The following is a 16,491-nucleotide window of genomic DNA, read 5'->3' as shown; positions in this document are numbered from 1 at the left end:
GTATACCGCCCATCTCCCGAAGGACTCAGGGCGGTTCACAGCTAATAAAACAACAGAAAACATATAATACATATAAAACAGCAAAAAAGAATAGAAAATTAATTCAATTGATGGCCTAAAACTTTTAAATACAAATTTAAAACCCCGTTTTAAACCCCTGATTTAAAACCCCAATTTAAAACTACGTTCACACTAGTCCTGCTCTTCGAAACAGCAACGTCTTCAGCTCGCGGCGGAAGGACCTGAGGTCGGGGAGTTGACAAAGCCCCAGAGGGAGCTCATTCCAGAGGGTAGGAGCCCCCACAGAGAATGCCCTCCCCCTGGAGGTCGCCAGCCGACATTGTTTAGCTGACGGTATCCGGAGGAGGCCCTCTCTGTGAGAGCGCACTGGTCGGTGAGAGGCTAATGGTGGCAGTAGGCGGTCCCGTAAATATCCCGGCCCTAAGCCATGGAGCGCTTTAAAGGTGATAACAAGTACCTTGAAGTGAACCCGGAAGACCACCGGGAGCCAGTGCAGATTACGCAGGAGGGGTGTTACACGGGAGCCACAAGGTGCTCCCTCTATCACCTGCACAGCCGCATTCTGGACCAGTTGGAGTCTCCGGGTACCCTTCAAGGGGAGCCCCATGTAGAGAGCATTACAGTAGTCCAGGCGGGATGTAACAAGGGCATGAGCGACCGTGCATAAGGAAGCCCGATCCAGAAAGGGGCGTAACTGGCGTATCAGGCGAACCTGATGAAAAGCTCCCCTGGCTAGGGGTGGAAATGTACAGCTGTGTATCATCAGCGTACAGGTGACACCGCACCCCAAAACCATGGATGATCTCACCCAGCGGCTTCATATAGATGTTGAACAGGAGAGGCGAGAGAACCGACCCCTGTGGCACCCCACATAAGAGGTGCCTCGCGGCCGATCTCTGCCCCCCTGCCAACACCGTCTGCGACCGGTCAGAAAGGAAGGAGGAGAAACACCAAAAAACGGTGCCCCCCACTCCTAACCCCTCCAGCCGTTGCAGCAAGATACCATAGTTGATGGTATCAAAAGCCGCTGAGAGATCTAATAGGACCAGGGCAGAGGAACAACCCCTGTCCCGGGCCCTCCAAAGATCATCCACCAACGCGACTAATGCCGTCTCTGTGCTGTACCCAGGCTGGAAACCGGACTGAAACGGGTCAAGATAGACAGTTTCATCCAGGTACTGAGGGAGCTGATGCGCCACCACACTCTCAACAACCTTCGCCACAAAACAAAGGTTGGAGACCAGACGATAGTCCACTAAAACAGCTGGATCCAGGGAGGGCTTCTTGAGGAGGGGTCTCACCACCGCCTCTTTCAAGGCGGTAGGGAAGACACCCTCCCTCAAAGAAGTGTTAACAATTCCCTGAAGCCAGCCTTGTGTAACCTCCTGTGTGGCCAGTACCAATCAGGAAGGACATGGGTCCAATAAACATGTGGTTTCATTCAGCCTCCGCAGTATCCTGTCCATATCCTCGGGAGCCACAGTATCGAACTCCTCCCAGGTGACATCCTCAAGATCCATCTCCGTCATCCCTCCCGAATCTACCCAATCTGAGTCCAGCCCATCCCGGATCTGAGCAAGTTTATCATGTAGATATTGTCCAAAATCCTCAGCACGTCCTTGCAAGGGGTCCTCCCTAGCTCCCTGAGTAAGAAGGGAGCGGGTCACCTTAAACAGGGCGGCTGGGCAATTATCTGCCGATGCAATAAGAGTGGAAAAATACTCCCGTTTCGCCGCTCTTATCGTCACTAGGTAGGTCTGAATATGAGACCTTACTAGTGTTCGATCAGATTCAGAACGGTTGGTCCTCCAACCACTCCCTAGGTGTCTTTTCCGGCGCTTCATCTCTCTCAGCTCCTAGAATACCAAGGAGCCGGTCGAGATCGGTGCCGGGTCAGAGGCCGCAAAGGCACGACACGGTCCAAGGCTCCCGCCACCGCCCTTTCCCAGGCAGCGACAAGTTCTTCGGCCAAGCCGTGAGCAGGTCCTCAGGAAATGGCCCAAGCTCTGTCAGAAACCTCTCTGGGTCCATCAGGCGCCTGGGACGGAACCAACGAGTCGGTTCTGTCTCCCTGCGGTGTGGATGGCGGATCGAAAGTCCACCCGAAGGAGCGAATGATCAGACCATGACAAGGGTTGAATAACTAAATCCCCTAATTCTAGATCATTCAACCACTGTCCAGAGACAAAAATCAAGTCCAGAGTGTTTCCCCCAGTGTAAGTGGGACCATCAACTAACTGGGTCAGGTCCAAGGCCGTCATGGAAGCCATGAACTCCCAAGCTGCAACAGATACTTCACCGACCGATGGCAGGTTGAAATCCCCCATAACCATAAGTCTAGGGGTATCAACCGCCATCCCGGCTATCACATCCAGCAGTTCGGGCAGGGTTGCTGTCACGCCGCAAGGAGCCAGGTACATAATCAGCAAGCCCAACTGTATCCCCTGACCCCACTTCACAAAGAGGGATTCACATCCGGCTATCTGTGATACAGTGACCTCCCTCGGCCCCAGATCCTCATTAATAATAACCGCCACCCCTCCACCCCTACCCTGGGCCCTCGGCTGATGATGGGCCGCGGTGTGGCTCAGGCTGTAAGAAGCCTGTTATTAAACACAGCTGCCTGCAATTACTGCAGGTTCTAGTCCCACCAGGTCCAAGATTGACTCAGCCTTCCATCCTTTATAAGGTAGGTAAAATGAGAACCCAGATTGTTGGGAGGGCAATAAGTTGACTTTGTAAATATACAAATAGAATGAGACTATTGCCTTACACACTGTAAGCCGCCCTGAGTCTTCGGAGAAGGGCGGGATATAAATGTAAATAAATAAATAAATAATTTTAAAAAAAGCACGGAAGCCTGGTGGGCACATTTCAACAAGGGGCACCCCCCCTTCCGTGCCCAATCAGGTTTTATTGTAGCTGTAAGACAAGAAGAAACTGTAAGTTGTTCTCCTACTTCATTTCCATTTCAGTACATTTTTCTCATTATTTCCCTTTTTTGGTATTTTGCTCTCCAACCAAAATTGTCACATCTCACTTGCATGTTTTTGGATTTCAGATTGAACTTCATCATAAAGCTTATTGATTTTCTGTTATGTTTTGATCATAAACTTGTATGTCTTTGCTGTATCCTTCCTAACAATGAAATTCCTTTTTTATTTGTTGATGTCTAAGTATAATTGATACTTTTCCTGTTTCCATTTTACATTTTTTACATTCCAGAAAATATAATTTTCTCTTTGAAGTTTCAGATTTCTTTACCTGTATGGCACAGTCAGCAACTCGACATCTAGGTGTCTGTCTGCCTGTTTCCCATCCATCCATCCCTTTATTATTTTTATAAGTAACTCAAGGCAGCAAACATACATGATAGTACTTCTTCCTTCTATTTTCTCCACAACAATAACCCTATGAGATAGATCGGGCTGAGAGGGAGTTACTGGCTAAAAGTCCACTTAGTTCTTCCTCAACAGAATGTTGAATGACATTTGATCTGAGATATCAATCATCTTAAATTCTGATACTATTCCATTGTTCATTTGTGTTTCCTTATTGAGACATGTAAGTGGTTTATCACTGCCTTCTGCACTGAATGGAATGATGCTATTATCTCTTAAATGAATTTGCTGCTGTCACTTAAATAATAATCTGCCTCCATCATCTTTTTATATTGCTGCTGTCAAATTTGGCTTGCTTTAGCAGGGCAGCTGGGATGATTTGCGTGACTTGAATGACCCTGCTGGGAGTACCATATTTTTCACTCTGTAAAATGCAGTTTCTCCCCCCCCCCCAAAAAAAAAGTGGGTGGAAATATCTGTGAGTCTTATGGAGCAAATATGGGTGGCAGGCAGAAGCAGTGAACGGCGGCAGCAATCCCCACTGCCTGGAACAGCTGATCGGCTATATTCCTGGAGGCTGATCCAACCACCAATCAGCTGCAAAGGATCCAGCGTTCCCCAGGGGAGGCAGCAGATATGGAGGAGGCAGCTGACTAGGCTGCTTGCTGCAAGGATGCTAGCCAGATAAATACTGGATGGACTCTGGGAGGCAGAGGCAGATTTTCCCCCCCTTGTTTTCCTTCTCTAAACCTAGGTGTGTCTTACGGTCAGGAGCGTCGTATGGAGCAAAAAATACAGTATATACTCTTGGCATACATTCCCAGCCTTATTCCTCCTGGGACTATTCCCTACCATGTGGCAGCATGGGAGGATTTTGGCACAACTTTCTCAGAATCAGCAGCATTTGCCTTTTTCATATTATCTAGGACTTCTCCAAACCTGCTCTCTTAAAATTTTTAAAAATTTTCTTAAAGGTAAAGCTGAAGAATAATAGGTGTTTTCTTTCTCCTTTGTCTTTCCTAATAGGTTTGCCTAATCAGATGCACATTGGAGCAGCCCCACCCCCTCAGTTCAACAGGATAGAAGACATGGTAACATTCCATTTATTTTACTTGCTTCTGAAATGATGGTTCGATTGGCAACTGGAATGCAGACGATAGTTGTAGAATTTTTCATTGAAGGAATGAAAGTGTTTATCAAGCAGCAGGATCAGTCCAGCAAATTGAGCTTTGTGGGATACTGGCCTTTGTAATAAATTCATCTAGCTTTCATTTAATGTTTTTGGAAAACAGTTGTTAATAATCAGAAGATCTTTTGTGGCTAACAAAGCTCATCATAAAGGAAAAGATTTCACTCTGGCAACATTTTAAGAAATTAGATATTGCTATGCTTTTTTCCAGGGGGTTCAAGCTGGGCGTGCAAAGCGCTACTCATCACAGCGTCAGAGGCCTGTTCCAGAACCTGCTCCACCAGTCCATATAAGCATAATGGAAGGACATTACTATGATGCATGTGAGTGCAAACTGTTCCTTAAAAGGATTCTTATATCTGTTTTGGATTGGGTTTTGTAGTATTGTGGACTACATATCATTTTCTTAACCTTTTAAAAAAAACCTGAAGGACTTATTCAGAGAAGTACCATTATATCTATATACTAGCTGGATACCCGTGCTTCGCTATGAAACTATGTGATCGGGCTTGATCAATTGACACTTACAGCTTGAAAATTAATGAGTAGTTACGATCGGCCTCTCCTCTCCCCTTCTCTCCCTCAGCCTTGCCCCACAGAGAATAGGATAGGGGAGGCTTCTGTGGAGCAAGTCTGAGGGAGAGAACGGGATAAGATAGGATAGGTGTTGTGTCTTGCCCGCCCTCAGAGCAGCCGGGGCCTTCTTACCTGCTCCCGCACACTGAGGAATGTATGCCTCCCGGTCCCAGTCCTGGCTCCATGCCCACACAAACTGCAGAAGGAGAATCTCCCTGCCCCAGCCCTGACTCCATGCCCAGGCAAACGGAGCAGCTAGACCCCTCCCCCTCCTCCACAGCAGGTGAGCCTGAGGAGGGTTTACTCCCAAGAACAGCTGATTGGTGTGACCCTCGCATCAGAAGATTGGAGAGGCGGAGGCTACAGAGGGAAGGGAGGGGCAGGCCTTAATGAGTGCTGAGTCATGGTGCCACACCCCATGGCCTATATAAAGGAGCTACTTTCTGGCAGTCTCTGAGTCAGGCAAAAAGTCAAACTTATCTTGCTGAAGTCACTTACTGGTCTCCTGCCTGCTCTGAGGACTTTGCTAGGACTTTGGACAGAGCTGCAGAGGCACGCCTGATTCGGATTTCCCGGACCCAGCCGTCAGCGGAGGAGTGGGACACGACAATAGGCTTCTTTGGGGCAAGCCTGACAGAGAGAAGGGGAGAGGAGAAACCAATCATAACTATTCATTAATTTTCAAGCTGTGTGGATTTATCAAGCCTAATCACATAATTTCGTAGCGAAGTACGGGTATCCAGCTAGTTAGTACATATGAAAATGGGGAAAGTGAAGAAGCTCTCAACTGGATACTGAATAAGAACTCTTTCTAAACCACAAGGGCTTTTGCCTCTTGTAAGCTAGAAAAAGGATTTCTGGAAGCCTGCTCCTTGTTAGAAAACTGTTTAATTTCTAAAACTTAGAATATTATCATTTTTTATGTATTTCATCTGCATCTTGCCTTTAATCTGACACATTTGATAGAATGTATGATGCTGTCCTGTTCAAATTACAGGTACTCTTTGGGTTATGACCACTTGTTTCACTCGTTCAAAGTTAGGATAGTGTCGAATGAGATATACTCACAATCAGTCTTCTGATTTGCAGTCACATGCATGCAATTTTGTTGCTTTGTAAACTGAGCTGCAATTAAAATTTGTAGTGTTCCACAATCATACGATAACCATTTGCAACCTTCCCTATTGGCTTTCCATAAGTATAATGAATAGGGAAGGCAGCAGGAGGTCACAAGTCATTCCCACAACTTCCTCTCACTTCTGCTGCTTTTTTTTTGCCCACCTGTATTCCAAAGTGTCCATCCACAGCATCCACTGCCTGCACTTCACAGCAACTGCCTGCAGGATCTATTTGCTTGCCTGTGCTTCATAGCATTACCTATGACACCTTCCTGCCTGCACTCAGGAGCACCCATCGTGACATTCTCTCACTTGCCTGTATCCATAGCACTCACTCATGACATCCACCTGTCTACTTATACTACATAAGTTTAGCTTACTGGCCTGCTTCCCTGGATTCCCATCTCTTCCCAGTAGTCCTTGCTTAACAACTCACGTAATCCTCATTTAACAATAGCAACAAGGATGGATGGGATTGCCAGTGCTACATTGTATGACTATATTGCTTAGTGATGGAAATCTTGATCCCAGTTACCATCATAACCTGAGGAGTACCGTATTTTTCAGTGTACAAGACGCACTCCTTCCCCTCCCAAAAAAAGTGGATGGAAATGTCTGTGCGTCTTATACAGCAAATGTTGTCGAAGGCCCGCCCCACCCACCAACCCCCACCCTTTGGCCTCTGCCTCCCAGCAATTTGCCTTCCTTGCTGCAAACAGCCTGGTCAGTTTCAGCACAACCTGATTTAGCATGAGCAGCTGATTGGCAGTTGGATCTGCCTCCCAGAATATCGCCTATTAGCTGTTCCAGGCTGTGGGGATCGCCACCGCCCATCACCACCACAGCTGCCCATCACTGCTGCTGCCTATTGCTGCCTCTGCGTGCCCCATTTTTGGCCTCCACATGCCCCATTTTCAGACTGTCCCAGGGGACGGGGATCACCGTTGCCACCGCCTATTCCTACCACCTGGAATGGGCTGAAAATAGATGCGCGGAAGTCAAAAATGGAGTGTGAGAGGCCGAAAAGGGGTGCATGGAGGCAGCAATAGGTGGCAGCAATGATGGGTGGTGGTATTCCAGGAAGGAGATCCAGCTGCCAATCAGCTGCTCATGCTAAATCAGGCTGTGCTGAAGCTGACCAGGCTGCTTGCTGTTTGCTGCAAGGAGGCAAATTGTTGGGAGGCAAAGACAGATTTTTTTTCTTGTTTTCTTCCCCAAAAGCTAGGTGCATCTCATAGTCCGGAGCATCTTATAGTCTGAAAAATATGGTACTTTAATTTACAGTATCCCTGAGATACTGATCCATTGTTGACTTGAACCCAGTTTGCTGCTCTAGTTACTAATGTAATGAACTGTTCAAAAATTATATGTTGTTTTTGTTACTTTGCTTGATGGCAACTGAGACTGTGTTTTACTTTGAGTTCAAAATAATAATTACTTCTATCAGTGTTAGAAAGATAAAGTCTAATGGTTTGTCCTTACAGTACAGTTCCAAGGTACAATTTATACACATGGTGAAAATCCTACTCCACTTCCTCCTCAAGGGGTGATTGTTCAACCAGAAATGCATCTTTCACATCCAGGTAAGGACTGATTTTTCATAGCTCCTCTTCTCTCCTTCATTTTTCTCTAACATTTCCTTTGTACTTTAGTTTTACCAGCTTGTTAGAAATATCCCCAAATTTCTGCAGTGCAACACTTGCATCTCTTGAGATACATTTCAACAAATACAATACATTGTTTGCTGTTAACAACAACAAACTGAGGTAGTTATCATTTGTTGTTATCATTTCTAGTACACGGTTGCTTGTCTGCATTAAAGAAAATATGAACTTCTCTGTTAATATATGTGAATTCTGTCAGGAAATAGAGGAAGATGCAAAGTAGTTGCACTTCCTTTCTTCCTTCACCGTTTGGGATGACAAAACTCTTTGGCACCACTATAAAGCTTTACTTATTTATACATTGTAAATGCCATAAGGAAGCTTTGGATTCCATTGTACCATTTTGCTATATTGCAAAAGCTTTTATAAGTATCTAAAAGATAAACCTCCAGAATTGAGTTTTGGCAATTCAGATATATCAGGCAAACAAAAGATGAGGGGTGGATTTTTTTTCGATTTTTTTTTTTAATACAAACAAACATAAAAACATCTTCCATCCAAATAGTGTGTCAGTGGGTTGGTTACAAGTCTTTTGTGCAATTTCAACATATGCATATCATTGATTTATCTAATCTTACATTTTATCATCCAATATATATCCAAATGTTTTAATCAATTGATCCTTTAATTAACTATAGTATTTTGTTCTCTCATTTCATATAAGTTATTGGTAAATCAATATTTTATCTTATTACATCGTTTATTACATCATCTTAAATCAATTGTATCATTCAGTAATTCTTCCCTTGTAAGAAACTCAAATCTTTTTTAATATATTTTCTCTTCTAGCCATTGATAAAATAAATCCCATATCTTATAATATTGCTTATCTTCCTGTTCTCTAATTTAAAATGTCAATTTATTCATTTCTGCACATTCCATTATTTTCTTAATAATTTCGTCTTGCGATGGTAGTTTCTCATTTTTCCAGTTCTTAGCAAATACAATCCTAGCTGCTCTTACTAAATTCATAATCAAATATCTCAATTCTCTATTATAAGCTTCAGTTATAATCCCCAATAGAAAAACTTCTGGTTTAAAGTCTATATGCTTTTTTATCATTTTTTCCAACCATGTGTGGATTTTAGTCCAATATCTTTTAACTTCTGGGTATGTCCACCACATATGATAATAAGAACCAGGTATCTGATGACATTTCCAGCATTTTTCTGGGTGGTGGAGGAGGATTTTTTTAATGTTCTCTGTAAGCAATAAAATTTAATAGGGTTTTGTAACCTGGAATGATTTTAATTGAAGGAAAATAAAACTTATAATTTGAGATTGGATTTATTGGGGCTATAAAGTTGAAGGTAAAGGGCTTTATTTTTTGTAAAATATTTGATTTTTTGGAAAAGGAGAACGTTCAGAATAATTGGTTTCTCACATATTTGATGCATAGTTTATATTTTTACCTTTCAGTTTTGGAGAGAGGAGAACCTATACTTAGTTCTACCACTGGCAAGGAACAACACTGTCTTTACTATGACTACCTGATATTTTTAAAACTTTGTTTTTCTCTTTTCTTGGATGCTTTCTTAAAATGTAATGAACTGGCATGGTTGGCATGCCCCAGATCCCTTTGATTAATTTTTTTAAAACTTGGACCAGGAAACATGTCTTGCATCTTAAGATGAAATCCCTCTGAGATCCATGTGGCTCCCACCCTAAAAATATTCCAGAAAACCTTCACAACCTGGCTATTTTGGGTTAGGGTGGATGGAGTCTTCTTTTGGATGATTTTTTGTATGTAGTCTGTATTGACTCTTGATTCTGTCTTGGTTATTCTAATTTATTGTGTTTTTATTTTGTTCCTTGCCCAGATATGTTTTGTACTAAGGTGGTGTCTAAATCTAATGAAATAAATAATTGCACAAGAAGAAAGAATTTTAAAATACATACAGAATAAGGGGGACAGATATTCTGATCCTTTTGTTAATCAAGTAGATTAACATTTGAAAATCAGTCTGCAAGCCAAGAACAGGGATACATATGGCATATTGTAGATATACAGTATATCACATAAGTGAGTACACCCCCTCACATTTTGTAAATATTTATGTATATCTGTTCATATGACAACACTGAAGAAAAGACAGTTGGCTACAATGTGAAGTAGTGAGTATACAGCTTATATAATAGTGTAAATGTGATGTCCCCTCAAAATAAGGCAACACACAGCCATTAATGTCTAAACTGGTGACAACAAAAGTGACTACACCTCTAAGTGATAATGTCCATATGGGGCCCAAAGTGTCAATATTTTGTGTGACCACCATTATTTTCCAGCACTGCCTTAACCGTCTTGGGCATAGAGTTCATCAGAACTTCACAGGTTGCCATTGGAGTCCTCTTCCATTCCTCCATGACAATGTCACAAAGCTGGTGGATGTTAGAGACCTTGTGCACCCCCACATTCCACTTCAGAATGCCCCACAGATGCTCAATAGGGTTTAGGTCTGGAGATATGCTTGGCCAGTCCATCACCTTTACCCTCAGCGTCTTTAGCAAGGCAGTGGTCGTTTTGGAGGTATGTTTGCGGTTGTTATCATGTTGGAATACTGCTCTGCGGCCCAGTCTCCAAAGGGATGGGATCATGCTATGCTTCCATATGTCACAGTACATGTTGGCATTCATGGTTTTCTCAATGAACTGTAGCTCCCCTGTGCCGGCAGCACTCATGCAGCCCCAGACCATGACATTCAAGAGTCTTCCTTCTGGGATGACAACCCTGCAGACCAATTCGATGCAGCGTGTGGCGTATGGTCTGAGTACTGACAGGCTGACCTCCACCCCCACCCCTTCAACTTCTGCAGCAGTGCTGGCAGCACTCATACGTCTATTTCCCGAAGCCAACCTCTGGATATGATGCTGAGCACGGGCACTGAGCTTCTTTAGTCGACCATGGCGAGGCCTGTTCTGAGTGGAACCTGTCCTGTTAAACCATTGTATGGTCTTTGCCACCGTGCTGCAGCTCAGTTTCAGGGTCTTGGTAATCTTATAGCCTAGGCCATCTTTATGTAGAGCAACAATTCGTTTTTTCAGATCCTCAGAGAGTTCATTGCCATGAGGTGCCATTCTGGTAACCAGTATGAGACAGCACATTTACACTATTATACAAGCTGTATACTCACTAATTAACATTGTAGCCAAGTATCATTTCTTCAGTGTTATCACATGAAACGATATACTTAAATATTTACAAAATGTGAGGGGGTGTACTCCTGTGATATACTGTATGTTCCTGTGACTTATTCTTCTTAGCAACCAGATAGATCAATTGTTCTTTTAAGTGAGCAGATATATTAAAATGTTATCTATTCCATCTTTGCTTCCTGATAGCATTTTGATTTCAGAATTGTTTGACTACGTTATTTGTCTTTGCCAGGATTGCATCCACATCAAACACCTGCACCTCTGGCTAATGCTGGCTTATATCCACCTCCTGTCTCCATGCCTCCTGGGCAGCAGCCACCGCCACCACCACCACCACAACAGCTCTTAGCACCAACCTACTTTCCCCCTCCTGGAGTAATGAATTTTGGCAATCCCAGTTATCCCTATCCTCCAGGAGCACTTCCACCTCCCCCACCTCCCCACCTGTATCCTAACACTCAAGTAAGTCTATTTGTGTTTTGCTTTTAAATCTTGGCCTTTTTTGGGGACTTCTTTTCTGAATGAAGAAAAACATGAATTGATGATGTATGGATTGGAGGATTTTAAAAGATGCAGACTAAAGGAGGGGGCAGAAAGGATTTGCAAAATATTTAAGAGTGACGATATGATTATAATTAATCTGTTGAAAAGATGGTTGAAAGTTTATATATTTCTTAACTATAGTTTTCTTTTTTTTCTTTGACTTGTTTTTTCCCTTTCCATTTGTTTTTTATTATATGAAAATGTTTAATAAATCTAAATTAAAAATTGCTGAAATTTAGTGGAAAATGGTAGTAGTACATGCTTTAATAAGTAATTTCAAAACACGCTGTTTCTGGCATCTGGAGGGCCTCGGGGGGGGGGGGAGGCCCATTTTTCGCTCTTCTCAGGCTCCAGGGCTTTCCAGGAGCCTGGGGAGGGCAAAAATGCCCCCCCCCCCCCCCCCGGAAGCCCTCCAGAAGCTGGAAAAGGCCCGTTTCCCAACTGGGAAGAGAAAAAACCGGCCTACCGGGTCCACCATGTCATCATGTCAAAAGTGTGGGAGGGTTGCATGCGCATGCACAGGGGCGGGGCACATAGAATTATGGGTGTGGGCACACGCACATGCGACCCCCCCGCACCGTTTTTGGCATGCGATTGCAAAAAGATTAGCCATCACTTTTCTAGGCATTGACTCAAAGACAGTCCCCTTCAGAAGTTATGGTTCTATTGAAGTAACAAAAACTTAATAGCTTTCTTAATTTTAAGCTATGTTACTTGATGTAGAATTGATAGTTCTGAAATATTTATTAAATACACTGATTTTCAACTGAGCTGAAAAGTAGACCATTTTACTATCCCAGTGAGATATTTAACTCATTTGTCTTTGGACTTAACCAGAATAGCGGTGAAGAGATAAAATAAACATTCATAAGAGACAAACAGCAGTTAATTTTGGTGAATTACAATAATGCAGGAAAGAAATAATACAAATAATAAAATGAATGTATCTGGTGGCTAAAGAATGAAGTGCATTGGTTCTTAGAATATACTGTATTCTTAAGAAAATCTTCCTATGCAAGTTTTAATAAAATGTTAGTATTTCAGTAGGCAGTTCAAAAGTTTTTTTTAATATATAATGTGAAAATTTACTAGATATTGCTGTCTTTATAACTCAATGAGTTTCTAGGTCAACTAACATGTTTGTGTTTTGATTTTAAGTGAATTAAATATACATATATAAGAACATTTGGAACAAACCAATACTTTTTCTTTCCTTTTGGATTTGCAGGCTCAGTCTCAGGTGTATGGAGGGGTCACTTACTACAACACAGTTCAGCAGCAAGTGCAGCCCAAACCTTCACCTCCCCGAAGAGCCTCCCAGCCAGTCACTATCAAGCCTCCCCCTCCTGAGGTCTGTTATTTCCCCCCTGTCTCTTCCTAGTTTACTAATGTATCTGCTTCTACTGGAAGAATGTCCTTTAGTAATGAAGTGCCGATCTCTCCACCTGATTGATATGTTGCAAGCTCTAGTTTCTTATTACAGATTGTAAATAGGTTTCATGTTAACATCTATGAAGACTTTAACAAATAAACATAGAAGTTAAAATCAAGCTTGATGTCTAGATCCTGTTTGACTAAACTAAAAATGTATTTTAAAATTCATCTTTTTAATTGCAGCTTCACTATTTGAGAGATAACTTCACAATAAATCTGAATTAACTTTATTGTGCACTGTATAAAATGAATGTACCACTATTTAATTGATCTGGCAAAAGCTTCACTTTTGGTGTTTTATCTTTATTTGGTGTGTTATGTTTTTTGTCTGAGAATATGTGAGGCCCTATTGCTACATCAGTACACCATTAATAATGCTCCAAAATGTATGAAGGTAAAGCATTCCCCTTTTTAAAATGTGGAAAAGAATCTATAATCCTATAGAAACCTCATGTCTTTATTTGGGGAGCACCATTTGAGATAACTTCCTGAAACTTTTTATAGAAAATGGGAATAACTATTATTTTTGGTTTCTTGACTTAATAGTTTTATGATTAGTTACCCAGTTACTGTAAATTAAATTCAGATTTTTTTTATTTGCTGATTTCATATTGAATTGTTGAATTAACAGGTAGCGAAAGTTAGTAACGTTAAGGACTTATGATAATATATTTGTATTAACAATTGTTAACTTCTGACTATTCTCTAGATAATTACCGACTAAACTCACAATTTGTGACTGGGCCGCACCGTTTCAGACTGAGGCTGGGCGTTTCCCAACAGAATGTTTCTTAAAACTCTCTCCTTCCATGTAGGCAGGTAGAACGTTGCAAAGAATGCTAAATTAAATTGTTCTGCAGGAATATTACTTGTAAGGAGCTCTGTGGTTGTACACAGTGATAAAATAAAAGATGTACTTGTGTGTAGTGGCCAATAACAAGGATACTGTTTCATAAAGGAGAAATGTTTGGATTATGATCAAGAATTTGACTGAATCTTGGCAACACTAAGTTATGTCTTATACTGATGACTGTTTAAACTAGAGAATAGGACCCCTTTATGTTTCTTCTACTACAGGCTGGATGATATCGTGGTGCTGAGACTAACCTTCCTCCTTTCACAGGAATTAATTAATTTAAAAGCCATTTCAAAGCATCACAAATGCTTTGAAGCAGCTCCTTTAGGGAGCAACTTAACTATCTGCTCTCACAGCCAGCTTCATACAACCCACACACTTGTTTGAAAGGGGGAACAGGCATGTGGCTGAAGTGGCAGGGAGTCAATGCTTGCCTGTGCTCCTAACTCAGCACCTCTTTTGACAGACAGATTTGCAGTTTCTTCTTGGGAAAAGTGTCGGAGTAGGTAAGATATCACTTCAAGAAAGAGTTATTTCTCTGCAAAGAAGTGCAGTGGGTAAGGGGCTTCATACTATCAGCTCCAAAGCCATATTAACGAAAGAGTTCTGCTCTTTTACCCCCCTCTCATTTCTATCTAGGATGGCAGAAATGAAAAGTCCAAAGAAAGAAGCAACATTTAGAGAATTCTGCATCTTGCTGATTTCAGTAGAGTTCCAGAGCTGGCCCTGTGGAAGACAGAAGACAGCTCCTTTGTGGAATCTCTCCTCTTTTCCCTTGGTAATGAATGATGCACAGGGGTGCAGATATATCTGCTAGGCCAGGCCACATCAGTGTTATATCTGAGGCAAGATGTCTATCAGAAGGGTATCCGCAAAATCAGATATTTTTGCAGTTCCCCCTTTTTTTCTGGTGTATTGTACTTTGGAAGATATATGTGATCAATGACAGAGGAGCAGTTCTACTTTATTCCTTTCTAAATGTGACAGTTTTTAAGTGTCAAGCTAAATCTATTCAGCACATACCTATGTTCGTTTCTCATTCAATGTACCTGTCCCTGCTTTATTTCTGTTCCGTTTAACTGGTTTGTTAAGCTTGAGTTTGTTAGCTTGTATGAATTTGTTTTCCTTGGCTATGTTTTTTTCCAACAATACAATTTTAAAATAAAATACTATTTTATGCAAGATTATGCATTTGGGTAGTTAATGCCCTATAATAACCTTCAAAATTAGATATTTCATGCTCAAAACAGTCTCTGGTGCATTTTTAGAAGGCAGAAAAGATATTTGTTCTTTATATAGCACTATCTGTTCGTTAGGATTCTAAATCACTATTTCTCAGTCTTGGCAACTAAGCTAATTTTAGCTGATAATTCTCCACACTGAAGTCCATAGTGTTTAAAGTTGCCAAGGTTGAGAAAACCACTCTTAAATGATGCCGCACAGACATCTTTTTCTTGCCTGCTCTTTGCAGCTTACATTTCTCTATTCAGGCTGCATGGCTTCCATTCACATCTTGTAATCCTCATAAACTTTGAATGTACTTGATTTGCTTACAGAACCATAGTAGAAAATGGCCACCTTTTGATTATTTGGGCAGGAGGAAATTGATTGACATTGAACTAATCTTTGGTGAAGTTTTCAGAAAATATTCTGGATCTATTAGCCTGTGTTTTTTGTTTTGTTTTGTTTTTTTGTGCATGTGTAAATTCCTACTTGGAATATACCAGGACCTATTTTTTTTTTAAAAAAAAATAAAAAGCAGTTTAGCTAATATTTGGAAAAAAAACCCTGTATGATGAAAATATATTTGGTTTTTTTCTGCCTTAATGTTTAAATGTATTCTTTTAACATCAGTCTTGAATCTTAGACCTAAGGACACTATGATAGTTAATTCTTGTTAATAAATTTTTTTTGTTCCTGTTCGTTCAAGTGCTTTTTTTGTGTTAATAATACTGCAAGTGTTTGATGCAAAAGTTAATACGTGATAATTACTCAGTAGAAGCTTGTCTATTAATCATTAATCTATCCTCAGCCAGCCTGCTTCCTTCCTCCTTATTTAGAATCAGTCCTCATGATGGTATTAGTTGTCAGCCTTCTCTATCAATATCTCAGCCTTGAATTAGCATACAGGTGCTTCTCTAAAAAACTTCGTAGTTATGTAGTATAAGATGTTTTATTCCCCTTGAAATAGAGGCAGTTGACTTTCCAGTCAAAACTCACTCACATTTAACATTATTTTGCAGAATGAGAGCTGTAGTGTGGGGATGGGGAGTTCGGGAATTTTCTTTGCTTTTTTAAAAAAAAAACTGTGATAGCCTGTTTCAAAGTTTATATTACAATATTTTCCACTCCAAAGTAGCAAGGAATTATGCAATCAGATTTAAGTTTGAAGGTGACTAGACAACTAAGGGTATAATAGAGTCTTTCAAATTTGTGACTTTGATTTAGAATTATCAGTGACGGCCATACTATTTGGGAATTCTGGGAGTTAAAGCCAAGACATTTGGAGGATGCTTAAGTTAGTCTGACTGAGGGTTGTTATTATTGGTTTTGGTTCCTGAAGCAGCATTTTCCCTGCTTGTGAGGGAATGGTGAG

General features: G+C 41.4%; 1 protein-coding gene across 8 annotated transcripts in view; it reads left to right on the top strand.

Moving 5' to 3' along the window:
- The window catches only part of CASC3 (CASC3 exon junction complex subunit), a 43,531-nt gene that overhangs the window by 13,396 nt on the left and 13,644 nt on the right, over positions 1-16,491 (top strand). For 3 of the 8 annotated variants that reach the window (XR_009154833.1, XM_058180199.1, XM_058180195.1), the window contains exons 8-12: positions 4,389-4,453; positions 4,763-4,874; positions 7,730-7,828; positions 11,295-11,524; positions 12,834-12,956. Coding sequence is in view for 7 of the 8 variants with exons in the window: in XM_058180199.1 (XP_058036182.1) it covers positions 4,389-4,453; positions 4,763-4,874; positions 7,730-7,828; positions 11,295-11,524; positions 12,834-12,956 (629 nt within the window). In the remaining variant the exon portion in view is untranslated. Of the gene's footprint in view, positions 1-4,388; positions 4,454-4,762; positions 4,875-7,729; positions 7,829-11,294; positions 11,525-12,833; positions 12,957-14,361; positions 15,636-16,491 lie in introns of those variants that run through there. The other 5 variants (XM_058180194.1, XM_058180196.1, XM_058180198.1 and 2 more) reach the window with 4 other exon arrangements.

This window comes from Ahaetulla prasina, chromosome 4 (genome assembly GCF_028640845.1).
Source record: "Ahaetulla prasina isolate Xishuangbanna chromosome 4, ASM2864084v1, whole genome shotgun sequence".
In the NCBI taxonomy this organism is placed as follows: Eukaryota; Metazoa; Chordata; class Lepidosauria; order Squamata; family Colubridae; genus Ahaetulla; species Ahaetulla prasina.
This window is presented reverse-complemented; position numbering and strand designations above follow the sequence as displayed.